Source organism: Ursus americanus, chromosome 4 (assembly GCF_024610735.1).
Source record: "Ursus americanus isolate L20-20 chromosome 4, mUrsAme1.1.p, whole genome shotgun sequence".
In the NCBI taxonomy this organism is placed as follows: Eukaryota; Metazoa; Chordata; class Mammalia; order Carnivora; family Ursidae; genus Ursus; species Ursus americanus.
In genome coordinates this window covers 8,998,649-9,018,732 of record NC_142130.1, presented here as the reverse complement: position 1 = coordinate 9,018,732, position 20,084 = coordinate 8,998,649, and the positions used below count along the sequence as shown (strand labels likewise).

Below are 20,084 nucleotides of genomic sequence, written 5' to 3'. Positions count from 1 at the left end.
GATTCTAAAATGTATAAGGAAATACAAAGAACTGGAATAGCCAAAAATTTTGAAAAAGAACAAAGTTGGAAGATTTACATTACCTGATTTCCAGACCTATTAGTCGCAGAACCAAAGGTACTGACTTAAGAACAAAGAGAACAGATGAGAAGGCTCCAAAGGCCCATTTGATTTACAAGAAAATATCAATGCAATTCAATGGAGAAAAGGAAAGTCTTTTCAACAGATGGTGCTGGACCAACTCAATATATGTGTGTGGGGGGGGAAGGACCTCAATCCCACCTCATACCATACACACAAGTATTAATTCAGGATGGATCAAAAGTTTAAACATAAACGCTAAGGCTAAACCCTGTAGAAGGAAAACAAAGGAGAATATCCTTGCAATCTTGGGGTAGGAAAAAGTTCTTAAGCAAAACACAAAAGGACCAACCATAAAAGAAAAAAAATTGATAAAGAGGACTTAATAAAATTAAGATCTTCTACTCATAAGAAAATGAAAAGGCAAGAAACACGCTGGAGAAAATATTCACAATATGCACATCTGACAAAGGATTTGTGCCCAGGGTCAGATCATACACACACACACACACACACGTATACAGCCTACAAACCAAGAATAGAAAGACAAACACTCAAAACAAACATGGACAAAGTACCTGCAAAGACACCTCAAAAGGAAAATATACAAATGATCAACAGCAACTGAAAAGGTGCTCAACATCCTCAGTCACCAGGAGAAAGCTAATCAGAACCACAGTGACATACAATTTCACGTCCATCAGAACGGCTAAAATTAAAATGGCCAACACCGCATACTGGAAAAGACGAGTGAGTGTCAAATGGTATAACCCCTTGGAAAAAGTCTGGCACTTAAACACATACCCATCCTACGATTCAGTACTTCCACTCTCAGGTATGTATTCAGGAGAGACCAAAATACACGTTCACCAAAAACCTGTGTGACATCACCACGTGCTGGCAAGGACTGGGGCAGCAGGAGCTCTCCTTGCTGGTGGGGGTGCAGAATGGTACAGCTACTTCGGAAGCCAGGCTGGCAGTTCTTTTTGTTTTGTTTTGTTTTTTACAAAACTAAACATATTTTTTTTAAAAAGACTGTTTTTAAGCAATCTTTACACCCACTATGGGGCTCAAACTCAGCCTGGAAAGCAAGAGTCACATGCTCCACCAACGGAGCCAGCCAGGCGCCCCTAAATGTCTTATCATACAATCGTCCTCCTTGGTATTTACCCATAGGGGTTGGAAACTTATGTCCACACAAAAGACTACTCACCAGTGTTTAAACAGCTTTACATACAATGGCCCAAATTTGCAAGAAACCAAGATGTCCTTGGATAAACGGTCATTATTCAGTGCTTTAAAAAGAAAAATACTATCAAGCCACGAAAAGACACAGAGGAAACTTAAATGCATATTACTAAGTGAAAGAAGCCAATTTAAAAAGGCTACACACTATATGATTCCAAGTGTATGACTTTCCGGAAAAGGCAAAACTAGGGAGACAGTAAAAAGATCAGTGGTTGCCAGGAGATAGAGGGGAGAGAGGAAAGAACAGGCAGAGCACAGAGGATTTTTAGTATCACTCTGTAGGATACTATAATTGTGAATACATGTCTTTACGGATTTGTCCAAACCCGTAGAATACATACCACCAAGAGTGAACTGCAGTGTAAACTGGATTTTGGGTAATTATGAATGTGTCAATGTAGGTTCAACAACTGCAGCGAACACACCACTCTGATACAGCAGGGGAGCTGCGCGCGTGTGGAGGGGGGGGTGTAAACGGGGAATCTCTTCGGGAAATCGTACCTTCTGCCCAAGTTTGCTGTGAATCTAAAATTGCTCTAAAAGAAAAAGTTCACCAAAAAAAAAAAAAAAAGGCCTGTAGGTTAGGAACTATCTCTTAGATGTGTACTTAAAAACACAAACCATTAAAGGAAAAAATGGGTAACTAGACTTCATCAAAATTTAAAACTTTTTCTATAAAAGGCACCATCAAGAAATTAAAAAGCTAAGTCATAGACTCAGAGAAAATATCTGCAAAACATATATCTGATAAGACTTTTTAAGAGAATTTTTAAAAATATGAATATTTTTATTAAACACTTTGAAGAATATTGTTAAAATTTTGAAACTAAGATAACAGTGACAACCCAATTTTAAAAATGAGCAGAAGATCTCGCCAAAGATATATGAATGACTACGGAGCACACGGAGGGTGCTCAGCATCATTAGTCACTGGGGAATGTATATTAAAACTGCAATGAGAGAGCGTTACGCATCCACCTGAACGGCTAGAATCAAAACCACTAACAACACTGAGTGTTGGCAAGAATGTGGGGAAATCAAGACCCTCCTATACTGTTGGTGAGACGAACACTGTACAGCCACTTCTGGGAAAAGTGTGGCAGTTTCTTAAAAGGTTAGACATAAACTTACTATATGATGCAGTAATCACACTCCTAAGAATCCACCCAAGAAAAACAAAAACATAGGTCCACATGAACACGCGTGCATGATTTACAAGGGTCCCAAACTGGAAACAATTACAATATCCATCAACTGGTAAACGGATAAACAAACTCCGGTACACACCCGTAAAATTACATAGTATTCAACAATACAAAGGGACAAGCTACTGACAAATGTGGCAACGCGGATGAACCTCAGAACTATTATACTAAGTGAAAGAAACCAGACACAAAAAACTGCGTACTCTAGGATTCCATTGATAGGAAATATCCAGAAAAGGCAAAAGACAGAAAGTAGATTAATGGCCATCTTGGCTGTAAGCTGGCATGTGCAAACTTTGGGGTGATAGAAATGTTCTGAAATTAGAATGTGGTGATGGGTGTAAACGTCTATAAAAATAAAGAACTGTAACCTTATGATGGGTGGATTTTAGAGCATGTAAATTACACCTCAATAAAACGTTTTTTAAACTTGTACAAGAACGTTTATAACAGCTTTATTCATCATAATAGCCCCAAACTGGAAACAACCCAAATGATCCTCCAAGGAGAACAGATAAATAAATTGTGGTATATTAAAAAAAAGAGTAGTTATTAATAAAAACCAAATTACTGAAACATACAACATGCATGAATCTCCAAAACTTGTTGACAAAAAGAAGCCAGTTTTGTTCTATTATATACTGTATTCCATTTATAAAATGTATATTACATTTCATTTATATGAACTTTGAGAACAGGCAAAGCTCACTTACGGTGCTAGAAATCAGGACAGCAATTGCCTCTAGGGTAGGGAGACTGACTGCAAAGGGGCATGAGAGAACTTTCTGGAGCATGAAAATGTCCTGTACTTTTTTTTTTTTTTTTAAAGATTTATTTATTTATTTGAGAGAGGGAGAGAGTGAGAGTGAGTGGGGGGAGGAGTAGAGGAAGAGAAAGAGAGAATCCTCAAGCAGACTCCCCTCTGAGTGCAGAGCCCCAACGAGGGCCTGGATCCCAGGACCCCGAGATCATGACCTGAGCTGAAGTCAAGAGTTGGACATTTAACAGAATGAGCCACCTAGGCGCCGAAAATGTTCTGTACCTTGACAGGGATGTTGTTTATCTGGGTGCATATACTGATCAAAACACAACACTTAAGAGCTGTGCATTTTATTGTACGCACCTCGACGAATTTTTAAGTGATTAAAAATGCCCTCCAAACTGCACAAAAACCTTACTACTGGACAAACCTATCACATTTATTTCCTGGAAGTATGGTATGTGTCTATTTGGAAACCGTATCATGTCAAATAGTTAATAAAAATGACTGGCTAGTGATTTAATACTCATTTTTAAATGTTTTAATTGTATCATATGATACACACACATATATTTAACTTATGTGTGTTATGGAACAGAATCAAACCCATTTATCCTTTGTATATTCATTCACTCATTTACTCCGAAAACATTTATGGAGGGCTAAAAATATTTTCCAGGCATCCAGGTTCAAACTGCAACTCAATCACAAATGCAATATGGATCGTTCGCTTTTTCTTTATGTCAGAATCAGAGTGTACCTTTCAGAACGATGTTTGCTTCACATGAGTTCCTGGTCTGGTCATGGGAAGAAAAAGTGTCAGACCACCTAACCGTCTCAGACTTCTGAGGCAAAACCACGCTTGGCGCCAGTCACGGCCAGCAGACTCAGGACTAGTAAATGAGGTGGCACTTGGGGCTCCCGCCAACTACGGGTCCACCCACACAACACACACGGCTGCGCCCCTCCACCGCTGTAAGCTGCCCTGAAGCGGCTGTCTGCACAGTGGCATCTTTTACAGCTCAGGACTCAGGCTAGGAGGAAGGGAACGCTGCCACCACAGGAAGCCACCACCCTTCCAGTAACTTCCCTTCCACTCCCCCAACCCCCCTTAGAGGCACAACTTAGAGTCTGCTCTGAGCCAGGCCTGGAGATGTGATGACGAAGGAGGCATGAGCTCTGCTCCGCAGGGAGGCTGTCTACAGACCACAGCGGCCAGTGCCCGGGAGGGTACGGTGTCAGGGTACTTCCTACACTCCTGGTACGTCCTCAAGAGCGTTTACAATGTTGATGCTTTCTGGTCCAGTATCTCCACTTCAGGAATTTATCATAAGGAAATAATCAAAGTTGAAGGAAGGAAGTACCCCATGAGCAGCTCATTTTGGCATATTTATAACTGCCTACAGAACACTCTCGCGCCCCCAAAGAATCAAAACAACTTAGGTGCCTGACAACAGGGACGTAGTCACATGAATCATGATAGTCACACTACCTACAGCCATGAAAGGCAGGCTTGGCGGGAAAGAGTATCGGAAGATGCTGACAAATGTTCAATGACAGAAGCAAGCTAAAAGCTGTATCTGTCAGGGCTTCTCACAGAGGGGCAGAGTGGAATTCCCCTGCTTCCCAGAGATTCCGCTGATCCCGGAATCGGTGTTCCCGAGGGGAGTGAGCTCGCCCTCAGACAGTCTTACGGTAGGGCAGATGGGAGACTGAAACACAGTGGTACGGAGAGCGCTATCCCAATACCGGCTGACTAGGAAAAATGTATGTATATATACAGATCAGGGGCAATCAGCGCCAGGCCCCTGTGATTAGTAAGATTATGGCTCTGTAAACCAACACTTCGCCAAGCTGTGTGGGACTTGTTAAAAAATGGATGCTGGGGGTGCCTGGGTGGCTCAGTTGGCTGACAGTCTGCCTTTGGCTTGGGTTGCGATCTTGGGGTCCTGGGATGGAACCCCGAGTCCAGCTGGCTCCCTGCTCAGCGGGGAGTCTGCTTCTCCCTCTCCCTCTGCCCTTCCCAACTCCCCCACCCGTTCTCTCTCACTCTCTCTCTCAGATAAAAAAAATCTTTTAAAAAACAGATTTGATTCAGGGTCTGGCATGAGCCTGAGATTCTGCATTTCTAACGAGCTCCCAGGTGACGCCCAGACTCTGGTCCACCGGCCACACGTGGCTGGAGAGCATGGCTGCGGGTGCACACATCCCGAAGGGCAGCCAAGCTACACTGACAGTGACTTTCTGATTGCTCACGGGATGGGCGCGTTTACTTTTTACACCCCCCACCACGCTTAACGGATCCTCTGCAATGAAAATACGTTGCTTTTGTAATCAGAAAGAAAACTTTTTACTATTCAAAACCTGGCGCTCGGTAATTATTCGGTAATTAAGTCCATCCCCAAATAATGTGAAATAGAATCAAAAGGCTAAAAACACCATCTCTACTCACAACATTTCTAACACCAAACGTGAGGTTTTCCACACCACTCAGTTCTGACACTGCCTAGAGTTCGCACAGACCCCGCAGGGTGGGGGTTCAGCCCCCGCCCCCAAGAAGGCTGCTTCCCACTCCAGACGCCAGCCACGAGTCCAGGCTGTCACACTTCTACCAAGGTAAAAACTGGGGGTTCCCACAACACCCTGCTCAGGTTTAACAACTGAACAGCTCACCGCACTCAGGGTGACACTTTGCTGTTACTGGTTTATTATAACGGCTACAATTCAGGAACAGCCAGACGGAAGAGCCGCACAGGGCAAAGTACGAGGGGAGGGTGCAGAGCTTCCACAGCTGCTCTGGGCACGTCACCCTCCCTGCACCCCGATGTGCTCACCAACCTGAAGCTCTCCAAACCCCGTGACACAGGCATGATGGAGTAATTGGCCATTAGTGATCAAGCCAATCTCCAGCCCCTTGCGGGGGAGAAGGGGTCGCAAGCTCCACCCCTCTAACCACAGGGCTGGCTCCTCTGGCACCCAGCCCCCGTAAGGTCAGAATCACCTCAGCAGCATAAACGCCCTCGTAATGGAGAGGGGCTTATTCTGAATAACAAAAGACACTCCTCTCACCAGGAGCTCTGTGCCAGAACCGGGGACCAAGACCAAGTGTATTTATTATATCACAGAATCAAGTTTCTGTACATGCAACTTAGCATGATCTATAATATCAAAAAATAAGCAACCACCTAGTTCTCTAATATTAAGAGAATGGCTTAAGAAAGGTTGAAATAGCATGTAATTATTACATATTGCATTTATAATGACATGAAAAAACGCAATGGTAAATTTTAATCACAGTATGAGAACTTTGCTAAATGCTAACATAAAATGAAGTAAATGTTTGTAAGATGTTAAAACCATTTTTTTTTTAAAGCAAAACACAACAAAACTGGCAAGAAATATGCCAAAATGTTCATGTCTTTGGGTCCTTGAATAGTTGGGGTAATAGACGATTTTTTTCCTTTCACCTTTCCAGAATAAAATAAAATGGAAAGGAAGGAGGCTGAGCGAGATTAGGATAACTGGCTGGAAGGGTACCCATGGAAAGTGGAGGAGGCAGTGGAGAGAAGTCCATCCAAGAGCCGGCGACAGAGAGCAGGCCTGGGGGCTTATTAGCTGGGGGGTGGGGTGCGAGCGTGAGGCTGCAAGAGAGCTCAGTGGAACACCTTGCTGGGAGCGGAGGGAGAGAAATCAGAGAAGGAGGAGGACAATGGGTTTAATGCAGGCAGGCTGGACTGCTGAAGCTCTAAGTCTGGAGACGGGCCGGGAGGACGAAGTTGTCCAACAGCCCACTCCCTTTCTCCCTGACCCCCAGCTGGCACGTCCACGAATGGGGCTGGGCAGAAGCTATCAACAGGGAAGGGGGCTAGCTGCGCCTCCACTCAGCCTCCCTGGACACAATGGATGATTTCTGCTTCCTAGGAACACCCAACTATCGATCTCCCCCTTTCCCTCCCCAGGATGTCATGGCTCCTTAGAATTCCTTAAGGGCATAAGGAATACACACTGACCTTGACCTCCTCTAATGAAGCCCAGTGCTGTGTTCCCATTTCTGGGCTCATTTCTGGCCTGATCTTCACCTCCCTTTTATACCTCTCCTGATAGGAAATGAAAGGCAACAGAAACAAATACAAATAAATCTGCACCACTGGTTGATGATCGAATTAGATCACTCCTTTTAAAACTGCAAAACGCTATGTAAGTATTAGTTAATGGCATCTCCGTTATGTCTCCAAGTTAAAGGGTTATCCCGCCAGTGTACCAGCCCTATGATTTCACTTCTAACAAGGGGCAAGCTGGACTTCACCGGGGCGCCTGGGTGGCTTAGCCGTTAAGCGTCTGCCTTCGGTTCAGGGCGTGATCCCGGAGTCCTGGGATCGAGCCCCACATAGGGCTCCTCCGCTGGGAGCCTGCTTCTTCCTCTCCCACTCCCCCTGCTTGTGCTCCCTCTCTCGCTGCCTGTCAAATAAGTAAATAAAATCTTAAAAAAAAAAAAAAAGTTGGACTTCACTGTACCTGTGCCAGGATTTCACAAATTTTTTGTAAGGCTCTCTTAACACCCTTATGAGACACACTTATCCCCAGCTGACGGAGGGGCACTGGTCACACAGCGTCCTCCATCTGCCACAAGCCACCAAAGAAGGTGGCAGAGATGGGACGAGGGCTCCTGCATCCCCCTATTCCACGCTGACATCAGCCTGTCCTTCCACCACAGGACGGAGTCCGCACGCACATGGAACCCAGGAGAGTCCATCTCTTTTCCAGAGTCAGGGCAGATTTAATCCCCCGACAACAGAGCCGAAGCTCAGGGTTCACCGGCATGGGCTCGGGCTTCGCTCTCTTCATCAGGTCCAAAGCTGCCGCTGCACCAAACACCCTGTTAGCATTTGTCGTGGAGAACATTTCTCTAAGGCCACGAGGCAGCTCCGATGGGCAGCCCTCGGCTCACTCTGAAAACAGAGGGGCCAGGGCTGGGACCCCTCTCTTCCCTGCAGCCTGCCTTCTAAAGCCATGGGGGGGGTGTCCTGCAAACAAAGGCAAAAGTGAGGGGGGCGGGGCTCTTCAACCACAGTAAGCGCTAAACCCCGGTGACCCTCATTCCGCGACGCGTGACGTGCCATGGAACCCACACGGCCCTACCAGATCCGCAGTGTTACTACCTCCCTTCCACACCGGGGAAAACCGAGGCTCAGAATGACCTAAAAAATCGGTCAAGGACACACAGCGAGGTAGCCGAAGAGCCAGAAAGAATCCCAGCGATCTGGCGACAGTCCGCACGCAGGACCGCCCCGCCTCAGCGCCTCAGGTCTGGCCAATAACCCGCAGCCGCCTTCCCTGGCCGGCTGTCGCTCGGCCAGCACTTCTAACTCCTAGCTGAGGGGGCGCGCACCCACGAGCCTGAATCCGAGCTCTCAAAGGGTCCAGTCAAGGCGCTCGTCCAGCATATCCCAAACACCCAGTCTCTAAGCTTGTCTTTCAAGCAAACAAGGCATGCTACTTTTTTGGTGGTGTTCTTCTCTACCATTTCTTCTTTTTGTTCCTCATGTGTTCTTTTCTATCCCCTAAGGTATGTATATGCACTGACAGTTCTAGTGACAAAGAGCGCAAAACATCACCTGACATGTCCTCAAAACCACTCCATGAGGTTCCATTTGTGGTACTTTCTCTTCCTTTTCGGCCCCTCTCCCCCCCGGAGATCTATGAACACTCAGACTTCAGGAGGAAGGAAACAGATCAAAACAGAAGCGTCAACTATACGAAAACTCCAGATATGGAGAGAGGTGAGAACATCTGTTCCATGACCCTTAACTGGAAGTTTCAAGACGAGGAAATTAGGCCATCCTTCAACTTGTATCACAGAACTCTCTCAAAGCCTGGGCTGCGGGCATCTCGGTTCCTCATTCCTGCAGGCCACTCGGAAGGGGCTGTGCCTAAGCAGTGTGTGGAAGCAGACCTGTCCCGAGCTGCAGATGGGCGCGCTCCGAACGGAGGGTGCGGAGTACCCTGGCAAGTCCCCGGAACCCTCAGAGCAGCTCCAGAGAGCCAACACACAAGCTCGAGGATCCATGGGGATCCCAGTGTCAGGCTGCTTAAAGAGGGAGGACTTCTTGGTGTCCCATCCCCACGGGACACCCTGGGGACCCCCAAGGTGCACAAGACCCATATTCCCAGTCACAAAGAGTTAGTGGTTTGGGTATTGGGGGCATTCCTTTTCTCCACTGTGGCTTGCCCACACAGGCAGCCCTCCATCCGTGTTGTAGAGCAGGGGTGGGAAACTAAAGTTCTATGGGATAAGCCCAGCAGGCAGGGTGCGGGGAAATGACATACCTTGTATTCCTCTGAAATGCAAACACTGCAGACAAAACAAGACTCTTCATTCCCTCAAGTGAATATGCGCTTCCCCATTTTTCTTGGGACAAGAGCCTCTCGACCTATGTTTGTTATCTCCTTTTGGGCAGACGTACCCACAGAAAGACTGCTCACTGTAGGAGAAAACAAGAGCGTGGGTGGTGCTGGGGCCCCCCGCCTCAAGATGGCGGACACTTCAGGGAGCAGCAGTGACCAGGGGAACCCGCACGCACTACTCAGCTGCAGGGAGGAGGCCGCTGCAATACTACCTTTGGGAATCCCTGGGCACAGAATACTTGAATCTCCCAATTTTCAACACTGGTTCCGTTTCAACTCTCTGCCGGCCTGATAAAACACCTGTTGTTGAATATGGCCCACACCCCCAGTTTGTAACCAAGGCAGTTGAGGGCGGTCAAAAGACGGCTTGCCTAGACTGACTAACCAACTCCGGGGTGGAGCTCAGCTGTCTGCAACAGGCAGTGTGGACAGCACAGAGGCTGGAGAATCATGGAAACGCTACGACCCAAGAGATCGGAGTTTGAATCCTGCCTCTACTCTTCCTAGTTGCAAGGCCTCAAGTGACCTATTAACCAACCTCTCTTGGCTACAATTCCATTTGCAAAATGGGCTAATACTCAACTTTGAGAGATTTGTGAGATTTAAAAATGTGTGCGTGTGTGTGGGAAGACTACCATGAACTCTTCATAAATACCAAATTTTCTTCCCCCATATCTCTAAACAAATGACCCGGCCAAGTCTTAACGTCCTTAGATTTCACTGTCCTCATCCGTTAGAAAGTAAAATCATTCCCCAGCACTGCTATTCTAACCCCACAGGATGGCATGAAGTGGCGCAGATGAAAGCAGGGTGCTTACAAATTAGAGAAGTATAATTGCCAACACCTTTCCCTCTCATTTCAAGGCCAACAACGCACTAATTTGCTTCCCTAATGCGTTTCTACCCTTCCATAACGCAAGGCGGGGAGAAGATGGAATCACAGTTGTGGTCATTCCTTAAAACAGCTATTAGCAATCAACTCCTCTGCGCCAAATCCCCCCACCCTCACACAGAGGCCAGGAAACATTAGGTCACTGCCTGGTCACTTAAGGGCCCAGCGAGTTTGTTTTCTCCCTCCACGCTCTTGTTTTAGAGAACTGAGGTAGAAAAGAGAGTCACTGACCAGCTGCATCTTTCTTTTACCCACACAGAAAAAAATGAGCCACAGGCCAAATGACTACACTCAAGTATCCTCAAGAATTCACTATGACATTTTCCAACTGTAAGGGGATTTTTGTCAGTTCTCATTTTCCCACACCCTGTGACAAAACTGGGACATGCTTGGCATTTCCTCCACAGACCGACTTACAGCATCTTTACAACTTCTCTCCACTAGTGGAGCCACACCAGCAAGGGCCGGGGTGATCTAGCATGCCAACTTTCAACGGTCACAGTATAACGTCGTTTTTCTCTTAAAAGCAAAGAGGCATTAAAGTCAGCTCCACTGACGGTACTAAGAGATGTAGGTTTATCTTTCAGGAGTATGCCTCCCCCACCCCAAATTTTAACAGCCCCCCTCATGCAATCGCCACATTTCCGAATTACTAATCAAGCATGACAGAATGAGTAGCAATTGTATGATAAATCTAGAGGAAAAAAAGTGAGCAAATTGGATGAATATACAGATATTACTGCCCATGTCCCTCCCCTTCAAAACAGGTTCTTGGAAAGCAAAAAGAACAGTGCAGAATGTTTTAGGAGTCAATTCTTTGCTAAATATTTACACATTATGAAGCCTGAGGCAAACAAGGTGAAAAGGGCAATACAAACAGGTACGAATGTCTTTCAGGCAATAAGCACATCTCCACTCACCCTGTGATTTGTTTTTATAACATACACTTTTTATCGATGTATACCATGCTTCCAGAATTATACAGATATATTTTTTTAAGATTTTATTTATTTATTAGCGAGCGAGAGCGAGCGAGTTTGAGAGAGAGCACAAGCAGGGGGGAGAGGTAGAGGGAGAAGCAGACTCCCCGCTGAGCAAACCCAGCTGGGCCTGGGATCATGACCTGAGCCGAAGGCAGATGCTTAACTGACTGAGCCACCTAGGCGCCCAGTATATACCAGTCTTAAGTGGGTAAGTGATGTGTTTACTACTCTGAGCTCTGTTTTTTTGATGAGCATAACTTGGAAAGGATTTCGGCAGTTCAGAAAAATTGCTAACACATTTTACACAACCTGTCTGTTGGCACACAACTCAATCCCCAGCTTGCTAATGCCCTTTGTATCAAAACAGCTGACCCAGCATCCACCTGCATCCACTTGATCTCCTCAGCTCTGTCACGCTCAGCAACACCTGATGCCTTCGGAGCCACAAAAAAAAAAAAATAATAATAATAAAGCACACAGGAGGGAGAAAAAGACTTTTTAATGAGTCTGGAGAAGCAAGCTTTACACCTGATTTACACAAAGACTGAGGGTCTGCGAAAGGCCTGGAATCTAGAAACACTGCAAAAAAACGTCCACTGGTGATGATGGTGGTGGTGTTAGTTTTAAAGGAAAATGCCAAACATACCACAGTAGAGACAATAGTGTAAGGAATTCCATACCTCATCCTTCATCCCAGCTAGTGACAACTCACAGCCAATCTCCTTTGGAGCTCCCCCCCTCACTTTTCCACCAGCAGCGCTCCCCTAAACTAAATTTCAACCTGTATTTCAACTTCGGTATGTAGTTCTAAAGATCAGTTTAAAAAAAAAAACAACATAATCATAACACCATTACTAAAAATAGCAAAACCAATCTTAATCCTACCAACTAACCAGTAAAAATTCCTTTATCAGCTCAATTTTTCATGAACTTTTTTCCTTCAAATCAGGATCCAACCAATGTTCGCCCACTACGATGCTGTGTCATGTCTCTTCAACAGTGTTTAAACCGTAGGCTCCCCTTCCCCGTGATTCTCAGAGCGGCCAGGCTGATCTCTACTGGCAATTCCCAATAATTCGATACCGCGGATACCACAGAAAGATTCCAGTCTTAGAGTCTTGTCAAAAAAATCAGATACGTATATTAAGCAGTGGTTTTTATAATTAAACAAGTTTTTAAAAATAATCTGAAAAGCACAAGCGAAACGATTTGACCTGAGCAATTAGCAATTCTCAGAGCCAAACACTCAATCACGTGTCCATTGCAATTCTGATCCGTGTGGGTTTATTTCTGGGGTTTGAGCATACCCCCGCCTTACCCGAGTCATTTGCACAAGGTGGGGCGAAGCAAGCACTTTTCCTCCCAGCTGGACGTTCCTCCGCCGGCTGGGTCCTAGCGGTCGCCTCTGGAATTCCGCGGTTGGGCCCTGCCGACACCTCCCGGGGCCACCTGCTCAGGTGAGAAAAGGGAGCTTCAGCCGAGTTCCGGAGGGCAGTCCTAAGTTACCGAGGGAGAATTTGGAGCCAGCCAGGACGCCACAGTCTCCGCGAACAAACAGCCCCGCAAAAACCTTGAGGCTTAATGCCAGTGCCCGGCGCGCAGGGGCGAGGAGAGGGGACGCCGAGTCCGACCCAACGAACACACGTGCGTCTGTGTACGTGACTGCTTACACCCACCTCGGGGTGCCAGAAGAATGAAAATTACATACACCATTTCTAAAACATCACCTATTTTATAATGTTTAAAAGCTATCTCCACTGCGAAGACAGGGTACGAGTGTCCGGCCAACCCAGGCCAGCTGATTCCATCCCTGGACCCCAAACCCACGACAGACCGCGGAGGCTACACGATAAGCCCGAGCGGCCAGGCTCGGGCGTCTGCAGCTTTCCGCCAAGGGCCCCCGCGCCCTACTCCACGATCTCGTAAGTGGTAGAGAAACCCCAGCCTCTGAATCCCTGCAAGAGAAATTCGTCTCCCTCCTCGACGCGCAAAGCGCCCGCCGGAGAAGCCGCGAGCGGCGCGGGTGCCGCAGACCTCCCGAAGCCCGGGCCAGGCAAGCAGCGGCGAACCGCCGGCCCTCGCACTCACCCGACGCGTCGAGGCTCCGGGCTCGCGCTCTGCGTCGCCGGCTCGGGGCGCCAGACCAGACACCTGCTGCGCCCGGCCCCAGGTGACCGCCGGGAGAGGGGCGGGAGCCCAGCGCGCCCGGCCGGCTCCGCCCCGAGCGCTCCCAGGAGGAGGGGCGGGGGCAGCGAGCGCGGCCCCTGGGACCCGAGTGGGACCCCGCCGCCGCCGCCGCCGTTAAGCCCGCTCCCACCAGGAAGTGCGGGCGTCCGAGCCGGGCAGCCTTTGAGCGCGCACGTCCCGTCGCGACCCCGGCGGGAGGCTGGCCGGAGGGGCGCCGCCTGCCGGCGGGGGGGCGAAAGGCGCTGGAGGACGGGGAGAGCTGGAGCCGCCCGCCGCTCGGTGAGACCCCCTTCCGCGTACCAGGCCTTGAGGCCCCAGCCCCAACCCCAAGGAGCTCCTATATCTGCAGGATGGGCAGGGGCCATTGGCAGTTGTCTCCAGATGAAGGCACACACAGGGTGACAGAGCTTGAAACATGCGTGCCAGTAAGCAAACGCCTGTAGCGCGCTATGAATTCACCTTTTTATATAAAAATCTGCAAATAGCACATTTGCAAATAGCACAATTATATTGCATTATCTTTTTTTTTGTCAACAACGGTGTTAAAGTGTTGCTTTTATTCAGTAAGTATTTGTTGAACACTTACAACTTGCCCGTCGTTTAAACATTCAAAATGTGGCACAATTTCCTCCTCCTTTTCAGGCAGTGCCTTGAACGAGGGGAGTGGCGGAGCCGTTCTTAGCCTGGCCTGGCGTTAGGAATCTAGTAAACGCCCGCCAGAGGGCGCAATAAGCACCGAGCCGTGGTAGGAGTAAGGGTACGCTGGCACGGGAACCCGGGAGCTCCCTGAAGAAGGGGAGAGGTGAGCTGTCCGGAAGGGCTACAGGACTCACCGGGCTGTGACGTGTTCCAGCCGGGAGTCCACCGTGAGCAACGCCAGAAGCAGGGAGCTCGGCGGGTGTGCGTGTTCTGATAGAGGAGTGGCACGTGAGTCAGTGTAGCTGCGAAGGAGAGCATGTGAGCTGAGTTAGAGCCAGGGCCGTGGGGGCCAGATGGTGCTCCTGCCATCTCTGGAGCGTATATAAAGCAGGAGCTGGACATGCATCACTTGAAACTAAGCTCACACCAGCCCTACAAGGTAGGGTTGTTACTCCTCCAAGAACGAAATGAAGGCTCGCTAGGGACAGAGTTGGGAAGAGGTGACTCGGGGGGGCTGGCCTCACCCTTACATTTTCCAGGCCGGACCAGCAGGCTGGATTTGTCTTCAGAGGCTCCCAGCATCCCCAGATGTCCCCGGAGTGCCTACTGCTTTCCCTCCATCTCCAAAGCCTGTATCAACAACGGCCCTCAGACCCTTCCTGTCTAGGAAAGATTCCGGAGCTCCTGGCTGTGCACATCAGACTCTTTCCCAAGGGGAACCCAGTCTCAGGGGCCTGTGGAGGGACTGAGGCAGAGCCCTTGGTTGTTCCCCAACATCTAGCCTCTCCTTCCATAATAACAGAACTGAAGCTGAGCCTAGGGCCGCTTAGAACAAAGACTACATTTCCTTGCCTCTCTTGCAACAAAATTCATCCACAGTGGTGCCCAGAGCCCCTAGAATCTGTTTGATCCAGTAGCACTTCTGAGGTGACTATTCCTCCCCCAACATCTTTGATCTGTGGGATATTCTTCATGGGGCAGACATTGCTCACTGCCTTGCTGATATCCACTTGCCCTACCTTTCCAAGAGAACGCAGAGGTTGCTCAGGAAGGCAATAGGTGTTGGGGGTGGGGGGGAGAATGCTCATCTTCCCAGAGGTCTTTGGGGGAAGTCACATGACTTGGTTCTGGCCACTGAGATGTAGGAGGAAGTTGCCTAAAACATCCTGAGATTTTACTTTCCTAATGCAGTTGCCACCCGTTTCTCCTGTTTCCTTCCTGCTGTGAGGTGCTTGAAAAGTTGGAGGAGGAGCATTATGACCATATGGCAACCCACCAGGGGGTTTGTCACAAGCAATTGGTACAAGCCTAATGGATACGCTATTTTTTCCCAAGAATATGCCTCAAAAAGCAATCCTGATTAATACGCTACCTGATACAGAGTAGTAATAGCAGAAGGAGGATGGGTTTTGGCATGAGATAATCCAAGTACGAGTTTCAGCTCTTCCTTTTTTTTGTTTTTTTTTAGCTACTTTGGGCAAATTTGTGAAATTAGATTATATATTGTAAAACCAGAAGTTGTCTTAACGCAAGGCACAGTGCCTGGCATACAGTGAGTGATTAATAAATGATCATTGAGATATTGAGATAATTCTTATCTAGCGGTTTTTAGCCTCCACTAGATGGATACCTGGCCTTGGTAGATTCAGAATCACATATCTACTTTCCAGTTTCATCTCTTAGACAAAACTTTTTGTCTATTCAGATCTTAGATGCTTTGTAACAGCAAAGCCAGTCTTTAAGTAAAAGCCATCACTTGTCTAGTATCTTATTTCCTCAATTTCTAGACGATCTGCTGTACCAAAATTGTTTTTAAAAAAAGAATGGAGAGGCACATGGCTGACTCAGTCCGTGGAGCCTGCCACTTTTGATCTCCTGATCATGAGTTCGAGCCTCACCTTGGGCCAACAGTTTACTTTAAAAAATAAATAAAAGAATAGAAGCATGTGCTTTGTAGAGACTAGTCATGAATTACTGGTACCCTAGTTTGACAAATACAGGTGCATATTTGTTTGACTCTTTTTAAAATAAGAAACTCTCATTTCAATGCTTCTAGGTTTGCATTTTTAATTACCAAACAAAACGTTTAAATGGTCCAAAAACATGCTTTTGTTGAAACTGCATTGTATCCCTCTTTGCTGAAATTGAATAGCATTAAAAACTATTCGCTTAGATTTTTAATTAAAAAAATATACATGCTTTCAACTACTGAAGGTTTTTTAAATTTAAATTCTAGGCAGTTAACATGCAGAGCAATATTGGTTTCTGGAGTAGAATTCAGTGATTCATCACTTACATACCCAGTGCTCCTCATGACAACTGCCCTCCTTAATTATTTTTCAGTTTTTACTTTTATTTTTATTTGGAGGGGAGGGGCAAAGGGAGAGGGAGACAGAGAATCTTAAGCAGGCTCCACACCCAGCATGGAACCCAATGCAGGGCTCCATCTCACAACCCTGAGATCGTGACCTGAGCCGAAATCAGATGTTTAACTGACCGAGCCACCCAGGTGCCTTGCAGTTTTTAAGTTAAAAAATTGCCATAATTTAACCTGCTTCATTATTTAACCTGCTTCTATTACTGGACATTTAGGTTATTTTTAGTTTCTCTTAACTACAAACGACATTGCCTTGAACATCTTTGTCCCTACACTTTGGCCCCTTCCTGTAAGCTGACATCTCCCCACTCCACTGCGACCTCCCCATTCCGCCAACTCCAAGCCACCACCCATCTGTTGATTGGACTATTTGAATAGCCTCCTGAATGGCTCCCTTGCCTTCTTTCAATCCAGCAGCTAGAATAGTCATGTTAAAATGTCAGGTCGGATATTATCCCTCTCTGCTCAAAACTGCCCAGTGGCTTCCTTCTCAACTTCAGAGAGAAAACCAGTCTCTGCAATGGCCTATAAAGCTGTACTGTTTACCCCCAATGCCATTACCTCTCTGAACCGTATCCCACTCTGTTCCAGCCACACTAGCTTCCTTGTGGTTTGTCTGGTTTTTTATGTGCCAGGTATGCTTCTGCCTCAGGGCCATTGCACTTGCCATCTCCTCTTTTCATAACTCTCTTCCTCCAAATACCGTAAGAATTCATCTTTTACCTCCTTCAAGTCTTTACTCATATGAACGTCTTCCCTGGCCACGAATTACTAAGTGCCCGATACATCCTGGTTCCTTTCTTGCATTCTTCTTTTCCCTTAGCGCTTTTCACCTTCTAACATGCTGTATCTTTGAAGTGTTTACCTTCTTTACTGTTTTCCCTCCATCCTCCCGCCTCAGGATGTGAGCTCCAAGAGAGTAAGGATTTTTTTTTTTTTTTGAGAATAGGGATTTGTTTCATTTACTGCAGTATCTCCAGCACCTAGCCGTTTTCAGTATAGACCTGTTGAGTGAATGAAATTGTGTTTAGATGTGTAAGAAAAGTTCCTAGAATAGAAGTACAATTTCTGGGTCATAGAGATTTATGCTTAAAATTTTCATCAACGGGGTGCCTGGGTGGCTCAGTCGTTAAGTGTCTGTCTTCAGCCCAGGGCGTGATCCCAGGGTCCAGGGATCGAGCCCCGCATTGGGCCCCCTGCTCCGCTGGGAAGCCTGCTTCTCCCTCTCCAACTCCCCCTGCTTGTGTTCGCTCTCTCGCTGGCTGTCTTCCTCTGTCAATTAAATTAAAAAAAAAAATTCATCAACACTTCCAAATTACCCTTTCAAATGGAAGTTGGAACAACGTTCGTACCAACGGAGCACTGGTTTCCCCACACACTCGCCACTTTGATCACATACCTGTCTTTCTTAAGCGTTATTTGAAGGGCTTATCGGACAGAGTCTCAATGACAAACAACAGAATCCACTCTAGCTAATTTAAGCAGAAAAGTAAATTTTTTAAAGGGAAGCTCACAGAATCTCAGGGTAGACCAGAGAGCCAAATGCAGCTCTGCAGACAGGAACAATACCTTGATGACTGCACCCATGAACGCCCCACTGCTGGTGCCTCTGGGTCCAGATGCCCAGCTTGCCCTCCTAGACCACCAGATTGTCGTTTACATTGACGATGTCAACCCTGCAATTCATTGTAATTCTTGCTAGTGATTACCTTAGTTTGGTATTTAAAGGATTCATTGCTCACCAACAACCCATTAAGGCAGTGTCTTTCCCATTCTTAAATTCTTATCTTAGACTGTCTTTTGATTGTCACCATTTTGCAAGTAACTTTTCCGAGAAGGGTTGATGGGTGCTGTATTTTGAATCACCCCTCCTTATATCTGTCATCTCAACTTATTGTCTTTCCTTTACCCCAGCCTTCTCTATCTCCCAAGTCCATCTTCCAGGTCATTCTTTTTTTCAGACGTATCTGTACTTCTTAGCACTTCTGTTGTGGTTTTCATTTCCAAAATGCTTTCAGTGTTTCATTTCAGTTCTTTCCTGGTTGATGCCATTTTACTTCATCTTCCTCTCTGGTTTCTCATATTTCTTCCTGAAGCTCTTGAATCATAGGCTCAATGAATCATAGGTTCTTTTTAAATTCTTTGAGAGAAGTATATTTCTTCAATATCCTTCCATACGTGTCTCTTTCTTTTAGTTGCACTGATATGACTTAAGTGGCACTTTCTGTGTTCGACTCACCTCCAGATGTGAACAGTTATGTCTGGGTCTGCCTGTTGTTCAAAAACTATTTGGAGAGGGTCAGTGCAGTAGCCGGCATAGTGGGCAGCTTCGAAGGGAAAATGCTGCCTCAGAATGCTTGTGCCAAGTTATCTGTGTTGCCCTTGTTCTGGGTGGGAGCAGTGGGCGGTAGTTGTAATGATTCCTGGACAGTAGCTGGTGAATTGGGGTTTAATGGTGCTTCACGGGCTCCAGTCAGCACCTGCCAAGCCAGCTTTGGTTTCCTCTTCCATCTTCTGACCTCCAAGCAACTTCATTAGGTTAGAACCCAGATTTCGGAGAAAATAAAAATGACTGGGGATTTCAGTTTTATCATCAGCTCCACTTTCCTCTTGGTCTGTCTACAATTCCGTTGTTGTTGGGTTTGTTTTTACTTTTAATGGTTAACTTTCACGGCAAAGTAAACATGGACCAGGAACGGTTCTAAGTGTTTTACAGATATTCCGTGACTGAATCCTTCCAGCCACCCTCGATTTTATGATCCCCATGTTATGAATGAGGAACCAGCGCCACAGAGAGATGAAAGAACTTGCTTAAGCCACATGATGTACAGAACAGAATAGGGTTTGAGTAGCCAGGGCTGCTGCACTTCGCCATCCTTGTAAATGAAGAACTTGGGAACCACGAAGCTGTTTCTACACTTGCTATAACCTTGCTCAAGATCCGAAGAGCCTCATTTCTTCATCACCTGGGTTTTGGAGGTTATAGTTATTTCCTTGGTTTTAGATGGACTTGTCTAAGTTTTGTTTTTTTTTTTTTTTTAGATTTTATTTATTTATTTGACAGAGAGAGCACACAAGCAGGGGGAGCGGCAGGCAGAGGGAGACGGGGAAGCAGTTTCCTCACTGAGCAAGGAGCCCAATGTGGGACTCGATCCCAGGACCCTGGGATCATGACCTGAGCTGGAGACAAATGCTTAACAGGCTGAGCCACCCAGGTGCCCCCAAGTTTTTATTGTTGTATTTTCTCTTGTTCATCTCAGTAGATTTCCTGGAGAAGCCCAGCACATACATAATATACTTCAACTTT

The 20,084-nt window shown here is 46.7% G+C and overlaps 1 protein-coding gene across 3 annotated transcripts in view; it reads right to left on the bottom strand.

The window, feature by feature from the left end:
• GPR160 (G protein-coupled receptor 160) overlaps nucleotides 1-14,153 on the bottom strand; it is a 59,302-nt gene extending 45,149 nt beyond the window's left edge. For 2 of the 3 annotated variants that reach the window (XM_045788627.2, XM_045788626.2), the window contains exons 1-2: nucleotides 13,663-14,153; nucleotides 12,893-13,023 (exon numbers count right to left, since the gene is read on the bottom strand). In XM_045788627.2, coding sequence (XP_045644583.2) covers nucleotides 12,893-13,023; nucleotides 13,663-14,126 — 595 coding nt within the window. In that variant the 5' untranslated portion in view covers nucleotides 14,127-14,153. Of the gene's footprint in view, nucleotides 1-12,892; nucleotides 13,025-13,662 lie in introns of those variants that run through there. The other variant, XM_087861388.1, reaches the window with a different exon arrangement.
• Between the last annotated feature and the right edge of the window lie 5,931 nt (nucleotides 14,154-20,084).